This window comes from Larimichthys crocea, chromosome XIII, assembly GCF_000972845.2.
Source record: "Larimichthys crocea isolate SSNF chromosome XIII, L_crocea_2.0, whole genome shotgun sequence".
Taxonomy (NCBI): domain Eukaryota; kingdom Metazoa; phylum Chordata; class Actinopteri; family Sciaenidae; genus Larimichthys; species Larimichthys crocea.
The window spans coordinates 42,335,544-42,353,798 of record NC_040023.1 but is presented as its reverse complement, the minus strand read 5'-3'; the positions used below and the strand labels follow the sequence as shown (position 1 = coordinate 42,353,798).

At 43.4% G+C, this 18,255-nt stretch overlaps 1 protein-coding gene across 7 annotated transcripts in view; it reads left to right on the top strand.

Annotated features, from left to right (window-relative positions):
- LOC104921538 (MAP7 domain-containing protein 1) overlaps positions 1 to 2,443 on the top strand; it is a 40,544-nt gene extending 38,101 nt beyond the window's left edge. For all 7 annotated transcript variants that reach the window (XM_027286810.1, XM_027286811.1, XM_027286813.1 and 4 more), the window contains 3 exons: positions 55 to 109; positions 193 to 438; positions 1,851 to 2,443. In XM_027286810.1, coding sequence (XP_027142611.1) covers positions 55 to 109; positions 193 to 438; positions 1,851 to 1,861 — 312 coding nt within the window. In that variant the 3' untranslated portion in view covers positions 1,862 to 2,443. The remainder of the gene's footprint in view (positions 1 to 54; positions 110 to 192; positions 439 to 1,850) is intronic.
- The last annotated feature ends 15,812 nt before the right edge of the window (positions 2,444 to 18,255 follow it).

The window sequence follows — 18,255 nt, the reverse complement described above, 5'->3', positions numbered from 1 at the left end:
ACTTCTTGTCTGTGTTTGAAATAACAAACCTCTTTTTGTCCTTCTTGATCACAGAAGGACGTCAAAGCTTCTCCACAGGTGAATGGCAAGGACACAGAGCTCAGTAAGGGTAAGCATCACAGCGGTCAGACTACTTCATCACAATAAAGTCTAAAAAACATCTAATCTTATTTATTTCTTCTCAATCTGCAGCAGCTGGAAATCTGCAGAGTGCAGCAGTGTCGGCTCCTGTTGTGAATGGCGTCCAGCCCGCCACTCACCAGAACGGCTTATCAGCCAATGGAGAAGCGGCTGACTTCGAGGAGATCATCCAGTTGAACAACAGTAGTAATCCAGCACAGACTCAGAGCGGGCTGGTCAGTGAGCCCATCTTGGCGTTCGAGGGTGGAGAGCCCTTCCTGATGAAGACAGGCCCTATGAAGCCTCAGCATGTCGCAGGTAAAGAGACACCACATGAGGCTGGGATCATACAGCAGAATCTGTGTGATAGGCTTACTTTACATTTAGTGAGGGGGGGGGGGGGTCCAGAATAAAACAAATGAGGACAAGTAGAGTAACACTGGGCCATACTGACACTCCTCTCATAGTACAGACAGATTTAATACTCTGCCAAGCCCCCATACTTTGGAGCTGGCTGTCTCATACAGCACATATTGATCTCAAGTAAACTCATTGCATAACAACCTATAAATCACTTTTATTGTAAGGAATTACAACCATCATACAGTACAGCTCATTATTAAGTGCCCTAAGATAACTTCATTATGATTTAAGCTAATAAAATAAATAATGTAACGATCAAAGTAGATCTACAAATTGTTCAGTCACATGGATGTTGGAACAGAACAATGAAATATTTGACTTCTTCCTTTGACCAGTAGACAAATCAAACAGCATTTTATTGAAAAATGATTCAGTGGGTCAGACTGGACTCTTTGATGGGTCTATGCCGTGTACTGTATGTTTGACATCTCTGCCTGTTCCAGACCTCTTTAATGATCAAAAACTAGAACCAAATTACAGGGATCGCTTTGATCCTGTCTGTTACTTCCTCTAAAGCACCTCAATGTTTGCACCTGAGTCTGCATGGTCAGGAATCAAATAATGAAAATGTGATAAAAGAAAAGAAACAAAGTATGTGTGTCTGACACACAGGGAAACTTTTAAAATAGGATTTAGTACAAACTTCTTTTTTTAAATTTTATTCATTTTCAGCATAGAACAATATAGAACAACAGTGTCAGTGGGATACATGTTCTTTGGTATAATATTTAAGGTTTGTATTCTGTCCATTTTTCACATTTCTTCTTGAATTTTGCTGGTTGGATTCTCAATATGTTCGTGAGTCTTTCCATGTGGAGTATGTCCTCGACTCTGTCCAGCTACTTCTTCAGAGTAGGAGGGTCCTCTCTATACCATTTCCTTCTTGGTTGCAGCCAGCAGAATTTTATCCGTCTTCACATTGTACTTTTTCCTTAGTACACATTTTTCTTAACGTCATAACATTGCCCCCACAGCACATCACAAAGGTGCAGCATGTTGTTGGTTCAGTTAGGATTTATCCAGGTTGGACTGATAATGCAGATTTTAAAATCTTAAAGCTTTCCTCAAATCTAGAATCTTTCTGCAAGTTAAAATTAAATTTCATCTTAGTTAGGAAGTTAGGAAAAATCCGTACAGTAGTAATGATGTAAACCGCTCTCCAAGAGAAAAAGTCTGTGCTAACATGAAGGCAGTTAGCTGTTAGCAGTCTTACATTCTGTCAGTAGTTACTGCTGAACCAACAAATCAGTCTAATCATTTCTATTATCAAACAATCCGTTATTCATTCATCTTCTTCTCCCCTGCAGAGGTCCTGTGAGTCCCCACACATCCATGGAGACGCACCTTATGTCACAGCTTGAGCTATGAGATTCATGCCACACCACAACAGCTTCTAAAAATAGTGTGCCAAACAAACAAACTGCGCTGAACTCACATCTACAGTATCTGCCACAGAGGACAAAGATGAGGAGGAGCAAAACTCTGCCTGGGAGGGACAAAGTCATCTGAAATTAAAAAATAAATAAATAAAAAAATGAAACAAGTATTCTGTCTTGACCGTGTTCTGGTGCAGCATTTGTCAAGTTTTAATGAAATGTCGCATACAGATTTTATGGTGCACCTTAAAGATGACTGGCTGTAACAAATTTTAGAAAATACAGTATAAGACCTTGGACATACATAATATCTGACAATGGTGATTATTGACGTTGTTCTATTATTCTTGTTACCTTAAGTTGAACAGTGTGTGTTTGTTGTTTTCGTCTTGAATTATTGAGTTATTTAACACGGGGAGTATTGGAAGGACCGGCCACAGACCGTGTATGTAAATGTATAATGAGCCTGGCTGCCTCGGCCTCCTGTTACAGGGGATCTGTGAAATAAAGCTTTATGAAAGGGACTGTGCTCCGTGTCTGTCTATCTGCATCCAGTCATGTTGACACAAGGGCTGCTTCATTACTCACATTTAGGTTGTATAAATATGTCATTGAACATGTTTAGTAGAACCTGTAGTGCCTCTCAGCTGAGACTGACAGCAGGCTGGTTTGGTAGGCTGAATGCTCATCATGGTGAAGCTAAATGTGGCTGGACTGTGTAAAATTAAGTGTTTGTTCAAGTCACTCACCTCTCGTTTGTGTTCTCTCCAGGGTGTTCGGGTTAAAAAGAGTCCCCAGAGTACCTGAGCACTATTTTAAAGGATCTGGAACATACCATGTACAGATTAGTGTAGGTGGAGTCTGTTTTAATCACTTCATTAGAGATCTGATGATGTTAACAGAGTAAGATCATCATACAGACTAACTGGCAGTAGTAATATAGATACCATTTTGTTAGTCTGGTTAGTCTGCACCTAACATCGGCCTCGAGCCTGCTGCTTTTTACACAGCCATCCTAACAAGTTCTGTCCTGAAGATGAGGCCTGCACCACAGTGAGAGGAGTTGAGAGTGACTAGAGGTGGGAAGAAGTGTGAGGAGCCAGACGACAGCCCGAGGGGATCACTGGACCAGAGAAGCCATGGCCGCTGACAACCAAGGGGAAAACTCGGATGGTCTAGTCAGATCTTTCATCGAGTCACAGGCAGAGAGCAGCAAAGAGACAGAATGGCCAACAGATGAATGGGCTGTTTGCCTGCTGCCTCTGCTGACAGGTGAGGCACATGCTGTCTCTTGAAGGTTATAAAAGCAGGGTTTCCGCGGAGTCATAAAAAGTCATAAATTTCATAACGAGAATTTTAGGCCATAAAAGGTCATAAAAACATTCGGATTTTTCATTCAAGGTCATAAATTACACGTCTTAAATTTATCTGCTTTATCTGCTTTGGTAGACTACTAAAACTACGAAGAAAATACGCTGCGAAGCATTTCAGCCAATCAAAAACATTTTTGTATGCAGATCGCTTATCCTGACAATTTCGCCTGTAGTTCTATCTGAGGAAATCTGGCTGGTAACATACTATTCCAGAACTACAAGGTCCATTATTGCGGCAGTGCATCGTAACAGACGTCAGTCGTCGTAAGGACTTTCACATAACTCGCGCGCGAGAAGAGCCCTACTTCATGTTCTCTGGTGGCAAACGGTTATCGGTCTCCCTACCTCATCGCATTTATGTAGGTCGTGGGTCTGATTAATTGACTTTGAACAATGGGAAAGTACGTTTAACTTGGCATGGCTCGACGATGATGAGATGAAGAGATGGCTAAAGCCCGTCGCGAACAACAAATACCAAGCATTTTGCACCCTCTGTAAGAAGACGTTGGAGCTCGCCAGGTTAGGCTTAAAAGCCTTGCATTCACACGCGAAATCGGAGCGGCATCAGTTATCGGTAAAAGGTCTTCAGCGGGTGCAGGCAATCACTCAGTTTTGTTCTCCATCACTGCCTGGTTCAAGCTCATCGCGTGATTCCGGTTGTCCCACTCCCGCTACATCCAGTCGGCCTTCCACATCCAGTGCCACTGGGACTTTCGGATCAACCGCCACCTTGAAAGCTGAGGTCCTGTGGGTGTTGAACACCGTTACGAAACACCAGTCGTACCGAGGGAACGAAGACATTTCCGAACTATTCCAAACGATGTTCCCAGACTCGGACATCGCCAAGACCTTTACATGTGGTAAAGATAAAACCTCATACATTGCACGGTTTGGCTTGGCAGAATTCATTAAACAAGACCTCGTCTCCAAAGTAACGGGGCCTTACGTTATCATGTTTCAAGCTTCAGTTGAGAGGGGGTTCTCCGTTAACAAGGAGGTTGAGACGGATAACATGCACGAGGAGACCATGGTTGCACACAGGCTTGTGTGCGATTATGTGGATTTGCATGGCGGGGTGACCAAAGTTCCCCTCACAAAGGAACTGCTGGTCTCGGTGGGGGCAGCCAGGTCAAGATACCGTGTCTTTCTTGATCAGCAGCGTGCAAGGAAGGAGGGTGAGGCACGAACACAGAAAAGGAAGCTGGCAGAGGACTATTTGACTGACCTCAAGAAAAAGAGAACCACTGTCCAAGAGGTTTGCACCTGCCTCACCACAGAGGCTGACAAGCTGGCCGAGGAAGCAGAGGGCAAATCGGGGTCAAAGATGGCCCAGCTACTTTCAAAATCAAATGCCCTCAGACGGGCAAGCAAGGACAAAATGACTGAGTTAAAAAAGGTTGAGGAGGAGATCACCATTAAGGCGGAAGAACTGAGGTACATGTAGACTGACTGACTGACTGACTGACTGACTGACTGACTGACGACTTGTTAGTGTGGAAGGTACTGCATCAATATACAATTTGTTGATATACAATTTGAAAAATATACAATTAACTGATGGACGGACAGACGGACGACTTGTTAGTGTGGAAGGTACTTTGTCGATATACAATTTGTTGATGTACAATTTGAAAAATATACAATTTGTTGCTGTCAATAAAAAAACTTGTTGCTGTAAATAAAAAAAAACTAGAAAGGAATTTTAATGACTAATATGTTTTTTTTAATAGTTCGTGTAGGTCATAAATTTAAATCAAAATGGTCATAAAAAGGTCTTAAAAAGTCATAAATTTGACTGACTAAACCCTGCAGACACCCTGTAAAAGGGTGAAAACAACAATATTGGCAAAATATGAAATCATAGCAGAAACCATTGTTCAAGGAGAGACCTCAGGAGCTCATTGTTCATCTAAAAGGATGGATGTAGTGGGACCAGTCAAGAGGAGCTCCGCTCTAATGGAAGAGCTCAGTTTAGTCAGATTTTAGAATAAATCTGCACAATTACTCTATATGAACATACTGTATAAACAATATTGAATATTAGACAGGTGGAAAGTACATTTACAAGTACTGTAGTCAAGTACAATTTTGAGGTTATTTTACTGACTATGATACTTTTACTCCACTACAGTTATCTGACAGCTTTAGTTATTTTTCAGATATTTATTTAACATAAAACATATATTTTCTTTTTCTGTGTTGTGACCCATCGTAGGGGCCTCTATTGTACTTAAATCAAATCAAGTTTTATTTAAGTCACAAAACACTTTTTGCCTCTGAGGGCTTTACAGTCTGTACAGGGAGTGACACCCTCTGTCCTTAGACCCTTGGTCCGAGTGAGGAAAAACTTGCCCACAAAAACCCTTTAACAGGGAAAAAAGGTGGAAGAAACCTCAGGAAGAGCCACAGAGGAGGGATCCCTCTCCCAGGATGGACAGACGTGCAATGGATGTCATGTGTACAGAACAAATCAACACAAACATATTGTACAATTACAATGAATAATAAAATAACAATAAATTACAATGAATGATAAAATGATTACAGTAGCAGTGGAACCTGTGATAGAGATAGAGAGACACAGATGCACAGCAGCAGCAAATCATCAACCAACTATAAACTGTAATGGAGATATGGTAGCAATAATAGTAACTAGAAAATTTCAAAAGAAATTTTGAGTGTGCGTGACTCTGGCCCTGTAGTCCCCATACATTATTACTGACACTGCTCAGAAAATTCAGTACTAGAAAATTCCCGCAGAAATTTTGAGAGTGACGAGTGGGCTGTTGCCGGGGGTCTGTATTCAAAAAGCACACCTCAAATAGTCATTTTTAACATGTTTATTTAGACATGCTGACGCGCTAGCAATTAGCATTAGCATGTTAGCAATTAGCATGTATTTAATTCTTAGTGGCTAATATTAATTGGTAGAGCTGACGCACTAGTAATTAACATTAGCATGTTAGCATTAGCATGTTAGCAATTAACATGTATTTAATTCTTAACTTCTAAAATGGCCGCCGCTCGGCTTCTGCCTGGTGGCCCCTCCCCCCTCTCCTCCTTCAGGCAGCCTTCAGGTTGCCGAGCAACCAGGACCAACTCTAATCAGCAGAGCAGTTACTGCACCTGTGAGAATGTCAGTTGGAAATCTTGACAGAGAAAATGCTGAGACCACCCCTCGAAGAGGAAGGATCTCTGGCCAAACCGTATTTCCAATCATTGAACCGGCTTAACTTTGAGCATGCTATGCCCTTCCTGAACGTCTACATAGTCGTTTTGTGTCGATAAATGAAGAAATGTGTCCTTAGGAGCAATTCAGAGAAACGTTACTTCTGCTTTCCTCTAGAAAATTTCCCGCCTTTTTAATATGGCAGTCTATGAGGCTGTCGATGGGTGTTGCTGCCGCATCTTTGCGTCTCCCACCAAAACTATATATCTGACAGCTTTAGCAGGCGAATGTGAGTGAGATGACAAATTTTCCTACGTTTATAACTATAAATGATTTCTGTAGCTTCACATTTGCGGCCACAGTCGCAGTTTACAAATTTATTTTTAGACAGATTTTTCTCTCCCTCTCCACTATAGCGATGACATCACTCACTCTAGCTCTCGAAAATTCTAGCAATACACACCAATTCATTTTTTGGCATTGTTTTTTGGCAAAACCATTTGCCGAAAAGTCATCGATTCCTGGCCGAGCCGCATGTTTTGATACCCGTTTTGTGTGTGTGGAACCCAGCATCCTGAGAGCGCAGTGTTCTAGAGGGGTAGTAAGGTACTATGAGCTCTTTTAGATATGGTGTCTGACCATGAAGAGCTTTGTATGTGAGGAGAAAAATTTTAAATTCTATTCTAGATTTAACAGGTAGCCAGTGCAAGGAAGTCAAAATGGGAGGGATGTGATCTCTGATCTTGGTTCCTGTCAGAACACGTGCAGCAGCATTCTGAATTAACTGAAAAGTCCTAAGAGACTTATTGGAGCAGCCTGATAACAAAGAGTTACAGTAGTCCAGCCTAGAAGTAACAAATGCGTGGACTAGTTTCTCTGCATCCGCTTGAGACATGATGCGTCTAATTTTGGCGATGTTACGTAAATGGAAGAATGCAGTCCTAGAAATTTGTTTTTGTCAGACCAGGACGGGAATGAGGACTCAGATGCAGAGGATATAACGATAAAGCACACTTTATTGAAGTCAGGATCTTCTTAGAAGAGTGATGAAATGAAAAGGCTATGTAACTCTGTCTATTCTTAAGAGACCTGGCTAATATGACAGGGCATAACACATCTCAAAAGAGGGAAAAACACATAAAAGGGAGGGAACAAGATTATATACAAACAAGGAAAACACAAGACTATTCTAGAAATGAAACTCTCACAAGGAGGAAAATAAAACACTAGATAATAAACACAAAACGCTCCCGAAGGAGGAAAACCAAATCTAAACAAATGGGATCAAAAGAAAAAGGCTCACCTAAACAGGGGCTCTACTGATATCTAAAGCTCTAACAAAAAAATCACTCCACAAGCGGGAGGACAAAAACTGTAACAGAAAACAAAAATAGAACACTAAACTTAGAAAAGATTAATCAACAAAAAAATCACTCTTAAAGAGGAAGAAGACAACAACTTACGTGACAAAACAATTTCTTTCTTTTGGCAAACGGACTGTGACAATGAGGGCTTAGGTGAACGGACAAGACGAAACACTTTGGCACAAGACAAAGGGAAGACGCCGACTAAATACACATGAGGGAAATGGGTAACAGGTGGAAACGATCAGGGATCAGGTGAGACAATCAGACCGGTGACACATGAGGAAGGGCAAGTGACCTGAAACGAGAGGAGAGTTAACTTTCAAAATAAAACAGGAAATGACAAGACATAACAAAAACCCAGCTTGACCTCACCGCGGTGTGACAGTACCCCCCCCTCTAGGGCCGACTCCTGACGGCCCAGGCTGGTCAGGGTGGTCCCTGTGGAAGTCTGTGATGAGGGTAGAGTCTAGGATATGACGAGACGGGACCCACTGCCTCTCCTCAGGACCATATCCTACCCAGTCCACCAGATACTGTTTACCTCGGCCCCGGTTGCGAACTGCCAGTAACCGCTTGACCTTGTATACCGGACCGCCGTCTATCACTTCTGGGGGCGGCGGAGGGGCGGCGGCTGGGACCATCGGACTCTCCTTGGCGGGCTTGATCCGGCTTACGTGGAAGGTCGGGTGAACACGGAGGGATCGGGGCAGGCGAAGGCGAACTGCTGCAGGGCCGATGAGCTTGGTGATCGGAAACGGACCCACGAACCGCGGTGCCAGCTTCTTGGAAGGCACTTTAAGGTGGAGATCCTTGGCGGAAAGCCACACTCTCTGTCCTGGCTGGTAAGCTGGGGCGGGTCGCCTCTTGCGGTCTGCAGTCTTCTTGACCCGGTCCCCTTGGCGAATTAAAACCTGCTTGGCGGCTGCCCAGATGCGGTGGCAGCGGCGAACCATGGCATGGGCGGAGGGCACAGACACCTCCCGCTCGTTGTCTGCGAATACAGGAGGCTGGTAACCAAATACACATTTGAACGGTGAAATACCTGTGGCCGAGGTGGGCAGTAGGTTGTGGGCATACTCGACCCAGACCAGGTGTTTGCTCCATGTCGAGGGATTCTGAGAGACCAGACACCGGAGGCCGGTTTCCAGTTGTTGATTGAGGCGTTCGGTCTGGCCGTTGGCCTCCGGGTGATAACCCGAGGTCAGGCTGGTCTTGGCTCCGATGAGTCGACAGAACTCCCTCCAGAACCTGGAGATGAACTGGGGGCCCCGGTCTGACACAATGTCTTTGGGAAATCCGTGAACTCTGAAAACATTGATCATCATGATCTCCGCCGTTTCTTTGGCGGAGGGCAGTTTAGGCAAAGCAATGAATCTAGCCATCTTGGAGAACCTGTCCACCACTGTGAGGACAGTGGTGTTGCCTTGAGAGACCGGGAGCCCCGTGACGAAGTCCATCGAGATGTCGGACCACGGTCTGGAGGGGATGGGAAGTGGCTGCAGGAGACCCATGCGTGACCCGGAGGACGTCTTGTTCCGGGCGCAGACCGAACATGCCTCTACGTACTCCCGGACCTCCGGCTCCATGGAGGGCCACCAGAACCTCCGGGAGATGGCGAACATCGTTCTTCTGACTCCCGGATGGCAGGAAAGCAGCGAGGTGTGGGCCCAGTGGATCACCTGTGGGCGCATATCAACCGGGACAAACAAACGATTCTCTGGACACCCACTAGGTGACGGAGCCTCACCATTAGCCTGCTTAACCTCATTTTCTATTTGCCAGGTCAGCGCTCCAACCACACATGAAAGTGGGAGGATCGTTTCTGGATCCTTGGCAACAGGCTCAGGGTCGAAGAGACGAGATAGTGCGTCTGGCTTGACGTTTCGGGACCCTGGCCTGTATGAGAGAGAAAAGGAGAATCGGTTAAAAAATAGCGCCCACCTGGCCTGGCGAGAATTGAGTCTTTTAGCTGTCTTGATGTACTCTAGGTTTTTGTGATCTGTCCAGACAATGAATGGATGGTCCGCCCCCTCGAGCCAGTGTCTCCACTCCTCCAAAGCTAGCTTGACCGCCAGCAACTCCCGGTTACCAACGTCGTAGTTCCGCTCCGCCTTGGATAGTCGCCGTGACAGGAAAGCACAAGGGTGCATCTTACCATCCTGCTCTGACCGCTGTGAAAGGATGGCCCCGATCCCCTCGTTAGAGGCGTCCACCTCTACCACGAACTGACGTCGAGGATCTGGCAGGGTGAGGATGGGGGCCGAGGTAAATCGATGTTTGAGATCTCGAAAGGCAGCATCAGCTTCTGGAGACCAGCGGAACTGCACCTTTGTGGAGGTAAGAGCATGGAGAGGAGCAGCTATTGCGCTAAAGCCTCTGATGAACCGCCTGTAAAAGTTAGCAAACCCAAGGAACTGCTGAACCTTTTTGCGGCTATCAGGTGTGGGCCAATCGACCACAGCGCTAATTTTAGCCGGGTCCATCTGCACTCTTCCAGGGGCTACGATGAAGCCCAGGAAGGAGACAGTGTCGGCATGGAATTCACTTTTTTCAGCCTTGACATAGAGCTTATTTTCAAGCAGTCTCTTTAATACTTGGGTTACGTGGTCTTGGTGGGTAGTCAGGTCAGGGGAGTAGATAAGTATATCGTCCAAGTATACATACACGAAATGGTCGAGAAAGTCTCTCAGCACATCGTTAATCATGGCCTGGAATACGGCCGGAGCATTAGTGAGACCAAATGGCATGACCATGTACTCGTAGTGACCGCTAGGAGTATTAAACCCAGTCTTCCACTCGTCACCCTCTCTTATACGCACCAAGTGATAAGCGTTGCGAAGATCCAACTTGGTGAAGATCTGGGCCTGTTGGAGCTGGTCAAAAACAGATGACATAAGGGGAAGTGGATAGCGGTTCTTTATGGTTATGTCATTAAGTGGGCTGTAGTCAATGCATGGTCTTAGAGAACCGTCTTTTTTTCCCACAAAGAAGAAACCAGCTCCGGCAGGTGAAGAAGAGGGGCGAATCAGTCCAGCCTTCAGGGAGGTATCAATATACTCCCTCATGGCCTCCTTCTCCGGCCCAGAGACCGCGTACAGGCGGCCTTTGGGAATGGTGGAGCCTGGAATAAGATCAATGGCACAATCGTACGGTCGATGAGGAGGAAGTGACAGAGCCTTGGTTTTGTTAAATACCTCTTTAAGGTGGTGGTAGCAGGAAGGTACGGAGCTCAGGTCCGGGTAATTGGGATCTGTGACGGGGTTAACAGAAATCAGATTAATGCCCGTGACCTCCTCTCCTTGCAGCGGAAGTTTCAGACAGTCATTCACACAGTCCGCTCCCCAGCCCAGGATCTCTCCTGATCTCCAATTTATGTGGGGATTGTGGCGGTGTAACCATGGCTGTCCTAAAATGAGAGTCTGAGAGGGTGACTTGAATACATACAGTCGAATGTTCTCCTGGTGGTTGTTGATGTTCAATTTGAGAGGTGCTGTGATGTGTGTGATAGTAAAAAGGTCCTGTCCATTAAGAGCTTTAGCTCGGATGGGCTTAGCTAACAGTTCTGTTTTAAGGCCCAGCTGTTCAGCTAAATGCCAGTCTATCAGGCTCTCGTCCGCCCCCGAGTCTATAAATGCCTTAAGCTCAGTGGTGGTGTGATGCTTTACCTGGACGGTAGTGAGAGTACGTGGTGGGATGCCTGCACCCTTGAAGTTACTCACCACCAGGTTCTTCTTGGCAGTGCAGGTGGCGACGAGATGACCGGGTTCACCGCAGTAGAAACAGCGACCCTCCTGTAGCCGTTTCTGTCTCTCTTCAGGTGATAGTCGGGCTCTCCCCAGCTGCATGGGTTCTCCTTCTCCTTCTGGAGGAGGATGATGATGCTGCTCTGGTGAAGATCGACGGGTTGCCGGCCAACCTGGTGCTTGCGGGCGTATGGGTCTTTCCATCGGTGGGGGTCTCATGGTGCGTTGCTGCCTGAGTTGGCGGGCTCGGTTATCCGTCCGGATAGCGAGGGCGATGAGTGAGTCGAGGTCCGTGGGTAGGTCCAAAGGAACCAGGAGGTCCTGGATAGGAGCTGCCAATCCCTTCAAAAACACGTCGTATAGGGCTGTAGTATTCCAGCCAATCTCCGCCGATAAGGTGCGAAACTGGATGGCGTAGTCACAGACAGAGTTGTTGCCCTGTTTTAGCCCGCTCAGCTCCCGAGCCTTTTCCCGGTTGGTCGTTACCGGGTCAAAAATCTTCTGCAGCGTCTTTTCAAATTCTGTGAGTGATCTGCAAACTGGTGAATCTCGGGCCCACTCTGCCGAAGCCCAGGCCTTGGCTCTCCCGGCAAGGTGGGAAATCATAAACGCAATCTTCGATCGGTCAGTGGGAAAAGCTTGGGTGTTTAGCTCATAATGTATAGAGCAGTCTATAAGGAAGGTTTTGCATAAGCCCAGTTCGCCAGAGAATCGTGCTGGTGGAGCTAACTTACATGCTGCTCCCACTACAGTCATAGTGGGAACGGGATTCACTGGTGTGGTGGCCGCTGCTACTGGAGGCTCGGGTGCTGCGTTCGTCTGCACTAGATGATCGTGCAGGCTCTGGAGTTGTGAAGATAGAAGCCCCATCTGGGAGGCCATGGTGGTCTGGAATTCCTCCTGACGGAGAGCCGGGCTTCTTGGGCTCGCAGGGCTGTCGTGAGTTGTTCTATCCCTGCTGAGTCCATACTGGCCAAAGTGTAATGTCAGACCAGGACGGGAATGAGGACTCAGATGCAGAGTATATAACGATAAAGCACACTTTATTGAAGTCAGGATCTTCTTAGAAGAGTGATGAAATGAAAAGGCTATGTAACTCTGTCTATTCTTAAGAGACCTGGCTAATATGACAGGGCATAACACATCTCAAAAGAGGGAAAAACACATAAAAGGGAGGGAACAAGATTATATACAAACAAGGAAAACACAAGACTATTCTAGAAATGAAACTCTCACAAGGAGGAAAATAAAACACTAGATAATAAACACAAAACGCTCCCGAAGGAGGAAAACCAAATCTAAACAAATGGGATCAAAAGAAAAAGGCTCACCTAAACAGGGGCTCTACTGATATCTAAAGCTCTCTAACAAAAAAATCACTCCACAAGCGGGAGGACAAAAACTGTAACAACAGAAAACAAAAATAGAACACTAAACTTAGAAAAGATTAATCAATAAAAAAAATCACTTTTAAAGAGGAAGAAGACAACAACTTACGTGACAAAACAATTTCTTTCTTTTGGCAAACGGACTGTGACAATGAGGGCTTAGGTGAACGGACAAGACGAAACACTTTGGCACAAGACAAAGGGAAGACGCCGACTAAATACACATGAGGGAAATGGGTAACAGGTGGAAACGATCAGGGATCAGGTGAGACAATCAGACCGGTGACACATGAGGAAGGGCAAGTGACCTGAAACGAGAGGACAGTTAGATTTCAAAATAAAACAGGAAGTAACTAGACAAAAACCCCAAGACAGGACAAACCTCACACTGTGACAGTTTTATGTGGACATTAAAGGACAAATCCTGATCAAAAACAACTCCAAGATTCTTTACAGTGGACCTGGAGGCCAGAGTGATCCCGTCTAAAGTAACTAAGTCTCTAGAAAGAGAGTTTCTGAGGTGTTTGGGTCCAATTACAAGAACTTCAGTTTCACTTACTCTAGTTCTCGAAATTTCTCGCAATACACACCCATTAATTTCTTGGCATCGTTTTTGGCAAAACCGTTTGCCGAAACTCTTAGTCATAGCAATCGATTCCCGGCCGAGCCGGTTGTTTTGATACCCATTTTGAGTATGTGCGACAAAAACTCTGGGAGGAGAAGCGAGCCAAAAAAAAATGGCATACGGTGGATAACATATACATGTACATGGTAATTGCTAACATGGTAATGGTAACATGCTAATGCAAATTACTATTAGCTACTAAGAATTAAATACATGTTAATGCTAACATGCTAATGTTAACATGCTAATGTTAATTGCTAGCGCATCCGTGCTAGCAATTATTATTAGCTACTAAGAATTAAAAACATGCTAAAGGTAACATGTTAATGCTAACATGCTAATGGTAATTGGTAGCGCATCAGTGCTAGCAATTAACATTAGCCATGAAGAATTAAATACATGCTAATGTTAACATGCTAATGTTAATTGCTAGCCTGTCAACGCTAGCAATTAATATTAGCCACTAAGAATTAAATACATGTTAATTGCTAACATGCTAATGTTGAAATGCTAATGTTAACATGCTAATGCATCCGCGCTAGCAATTATTAGAAGAAATCCTGAACATTTTGTGTTATACTCTTAGAATATTGTAATGGCTGTGTCTTATCTCCCACTACTTCCACTGGACATTGATTTTGTCTGCACAAGCCAGTGTGTAGCTGTTTTCAACATCTGGGTGTAGGAACACACACTGCACCTTTAAGAGTCAACACCGTCAGATCTACATCAGCACTGTCAGATGCATGTTTTTGTAATTCTTTCTTCAGTTTTTGTTGTGTAAGTAATAAAGGATTATTAGAGCTACATCCTCTTGTGTCTTATTCACTTAAGGATTTTTTTCTTTAGTGGCAAAATAAAAGTTAAAGTTCGAAAATGCAAGTTTTTTAAAAGTTTGTGTATTTAAGCCTTTAGTTTATATATTATATTTTATTGCATATCAGAGTAACTAAACACTATTATAACATAGATCAGAACTTAAGATTAAGTAAGTAACTTAACACTGTGATGACTGAAAACAACTTTTATATATACATATTTGACATGTTCTTTGATTTGATATGTGACAGTTATAGTAAGTCTCTTGAAACAGGATTCCTGTATGAAAGAATAAAGATTGAACAGGCTCCTTCTCTTTGCAGCCTGTTTGTTTGGCAGTGGCTTCAGGTTTCACAGAGAAGAGAACTCCAGTCCAGCCAATGGATCAAAAGTGCATGCATGAGATTTGCTGTCCACTTGCTATAATGCACACTAGCAATCAAATATTAGAAACCTTGCGGTCGCTCTTGTTTTCCCTTCAGCTCCAGGTAACTATGTCCTCAAACAAACTCTCATTGCTGCAGCAGCCAGTCAGTTCCAGTCCCAGTGTATCTGTCACAGGGTCGCGACCATATCAAATGTCCAACTAAAAACACTGGACCTTGTTTCGCTGTGACCACGCTGCCATTTGGCACAGAGATGTGATTCTGGACAGAGACTCAGGGGATGACATGTTGTCTTTGTCTGTTTGCTTTGGTTTGGACAGTGATTTTGGAATTAGAAAGCTTACCTCACTATATAATGCAGTGCTGCCATAGTCCACACTATAAATAATGAGAGCCTGTCCACTTCTCTGTCTGAGTAAAGCTACACACCAATGTGTGGTTCTTTTATATTTGTAATTTAGATTTATATTTGTCTGATGTTTGTCTGACGTTCACATGGTAACGGTACTCTGGTTTCACTTGTGACAGGTGCAACACAGCAGTATGACGTCTGAAATTTATATTTCTTATTGATGGTAACATCTAGCTCAACATTTCTATCAACACTATTGGATGAACTTTCATGAAATTCCGTACGGACATTGATGTTCCCGAACGATGATTCCCAATAACTTTGATGATCTTCTGGCTTTTTTGAGCAGCAGGTCAAACTTTTCACTTGTTCACTCACAACATCAATTAGATGAATTCACTCAAAGTTTGCACAAAAAAAGGGGGAACATCCTGGACAAGTGGCCAGTTCATAACAAGGTACATAGAGACAAACAACCATTCACATTCAGACCTACGGCCACCAATTTACACAGGCAGACATGGGAGAACATGTAAACTCCACACAGAAAGGAACCAGGTTCAAACCAGGAACCTTCTTGCTGTGAGGTGACAGTGCTAATCACTGCACCACCATGTGTGATTGCTAAAAAAATAGATAATAAAGGGCAGAATTTATATAACTAATCCAAGAAATATCAGATATTCTCATCTCTGATGCGATATTAAAATGAAAAAATCTGGTTGAAATGTATCCAAATTATACAAACCTCCAGAGGTTGTTCATGATTACCGCTTCAGTAAATGTTTTTCAGTTGTTCTGTAGTCTTATTGTTATGCATTGAATATATATTCATATGCTGATATGTACTGTATATACAGATATAAATATACAGTACACATCAGCATGGTATGGTGCTGATGTTAGCATTTAGCTCGAAAAGCACAGCTGTGCCTAAATGTTTCCTCACGGACGTGTTAGCTGGCTGAGATTTTAGTACTCTTGATTTTCTAATGCTTGAACTGAGTCTTAGTACTGATCTTAGACCAGCACTACAGATGCACATATGCTGCACGTTCACATGCAAGATCATGCAAATAGAGATGTAGATGTTACCCTGTTGTAAGTTAGTTTTTTGCATGACCACTTTTTGACAGTATCAAAGTCCAGGTTTGAATGTGTGTTGCTGTAGGAGGTCATATATTCCCAGGTCTTTCTTTCAGGCTGTTATTTCTGACATGTTGATTTATTGCGTAATCAATGTGGAACAAGAGATTACAACCTGAATGATAGAGCTTCAGTGTCTTTCTGAATGAGCACAGGCAGGGCAAATGAAATGAGGTCATTATGATAAATAAAGAATTATTTTATTATAGAAAAAAAAAGAATTTCCCCGTTTGTGGGATTAATAAAGTATATCTTCTTCTTAAATGAGTTTGAACCTTTGATCTGAGTGTGTAGAAATCAAACCAGCAGACCGTGCAGCCATATTACATAGTGTAAGTCACAGATCATCACAAGCACTGTCATCAAACAACATCATTGAAAATGCCTCCAGAGAGTGAACTATTTATAATTCAGATGTGATTTCACCAAGTGGTTGTCAGACAGTTGGTGGAGAGGCTGTACACGTTCTTTCTTCTTCTTCACATGTTTCTATAAACGAGGAAGCAGAGACTTCTTGCTCTTCTCTGATTCACAGCACTTTCACTCTCCTCTGAGGTGAGTCTTTTCTGTTCTCTCTCTCACATGTTTACATGTTACATGTGTTACATGCATCTCAGAGAACTGTCGAGCTCTCAGTTTTCTCTAACAAAGTAGACATTGTAATTTGAGTTTTAGGTTTTAGTGTGGCACTTATGTTTTTCTTCACTTCTAAGCAACAAAAGAAAATTAAATAAAGACATTAAAAGCAATAAACAGTCTTTAATGTCGTGAAGTATTTGACCCTAACCCTAACCCTAACCCTTTTAACATGAGGAGAAAGTTCTTACTTTAAAAAAAGTGATACATTGGAACTTTTCTTCTAAATTGTACTTGACAGCATTCATTTGGCTTGTTTTCTGTATTTTAAATGATGACACATGTACAGGTCTCTTGTTGCAGTGAGTAAACAGGCTACAATCTCTGTAATCCTATTGACTTTATTTCACTTTAATCTCATGACTTCATTGCTCAAAGTTGTCTCTGCCCACTGGAATTCAAGCCTCCAGTGAGGACATAAACAGCTCCTAACAGTGACTGACAGACAAGGAGGCCTCACATTGTGGCCAAAGAAAGATTTGTTAGAGGTTAATTTTAACTTTGGCATGTCCAAGTGTCCAGCACCTGTGCTGCAGAGGAAAATGAGAGTGAATAGGAACTGTTTGCATACCTCTGTGGAAGGTCAATGAGGGGTGATTTGAGCACTGCATGCTGTGCAGAGCTGTGAAAATTCAGACAAGGTCTTTGTGCAGGATGTGGATGTCAATCTATCCAACCCAATCACCAAGACACATTTTGTAGCCATGGTTTAGTTTCTGCTAAACATCTCTTTGTCTATATTTTGGTGAAAAAACTTGCTGCACATTCCTCAGCTTTGAATAGACACTGACATACCATTCATCTCATATAAACAATGACTTATCTCCTCAAAGTGAGTACATCAGGCAGAAGATTCATTTAACCCTAATGTGAAAGAGGTCTTTGTGAGAGATCTGTCATTCATTTACTGCTGACTCTCACCTCTCTAACAGAAAACATGTCAGTGAGATGAGACAGAACTTAACTTTAGTAACTAACTAAGTGTATTCATGTTTGGCCAAGGCCAAGGGGTCCCTGAGTCGTGTTCAGGATGGAATCTGTGTCTGTGATAGGAGGCGTTATGAGGCTTTAAGTTTGATAAAAATAGTGCACAGCACAGGCCTACTGACACTAACTTCTAGTTTAAGTATAGTAAGAATATGCAATACACATTATCAACTGACAAGATAAGGCCTTAGGGTGAGTCACACTTTATTATCAGATCTCATGGAGGTAATACGGTGATAACAGGATAACTACAAGTCTGTGCTGCTCCACATATGTTATGGAACCATCAAAGGAAACCTGGGACACACAATTTTGCACAAATGTTTTATTTGCATTACTTCATTT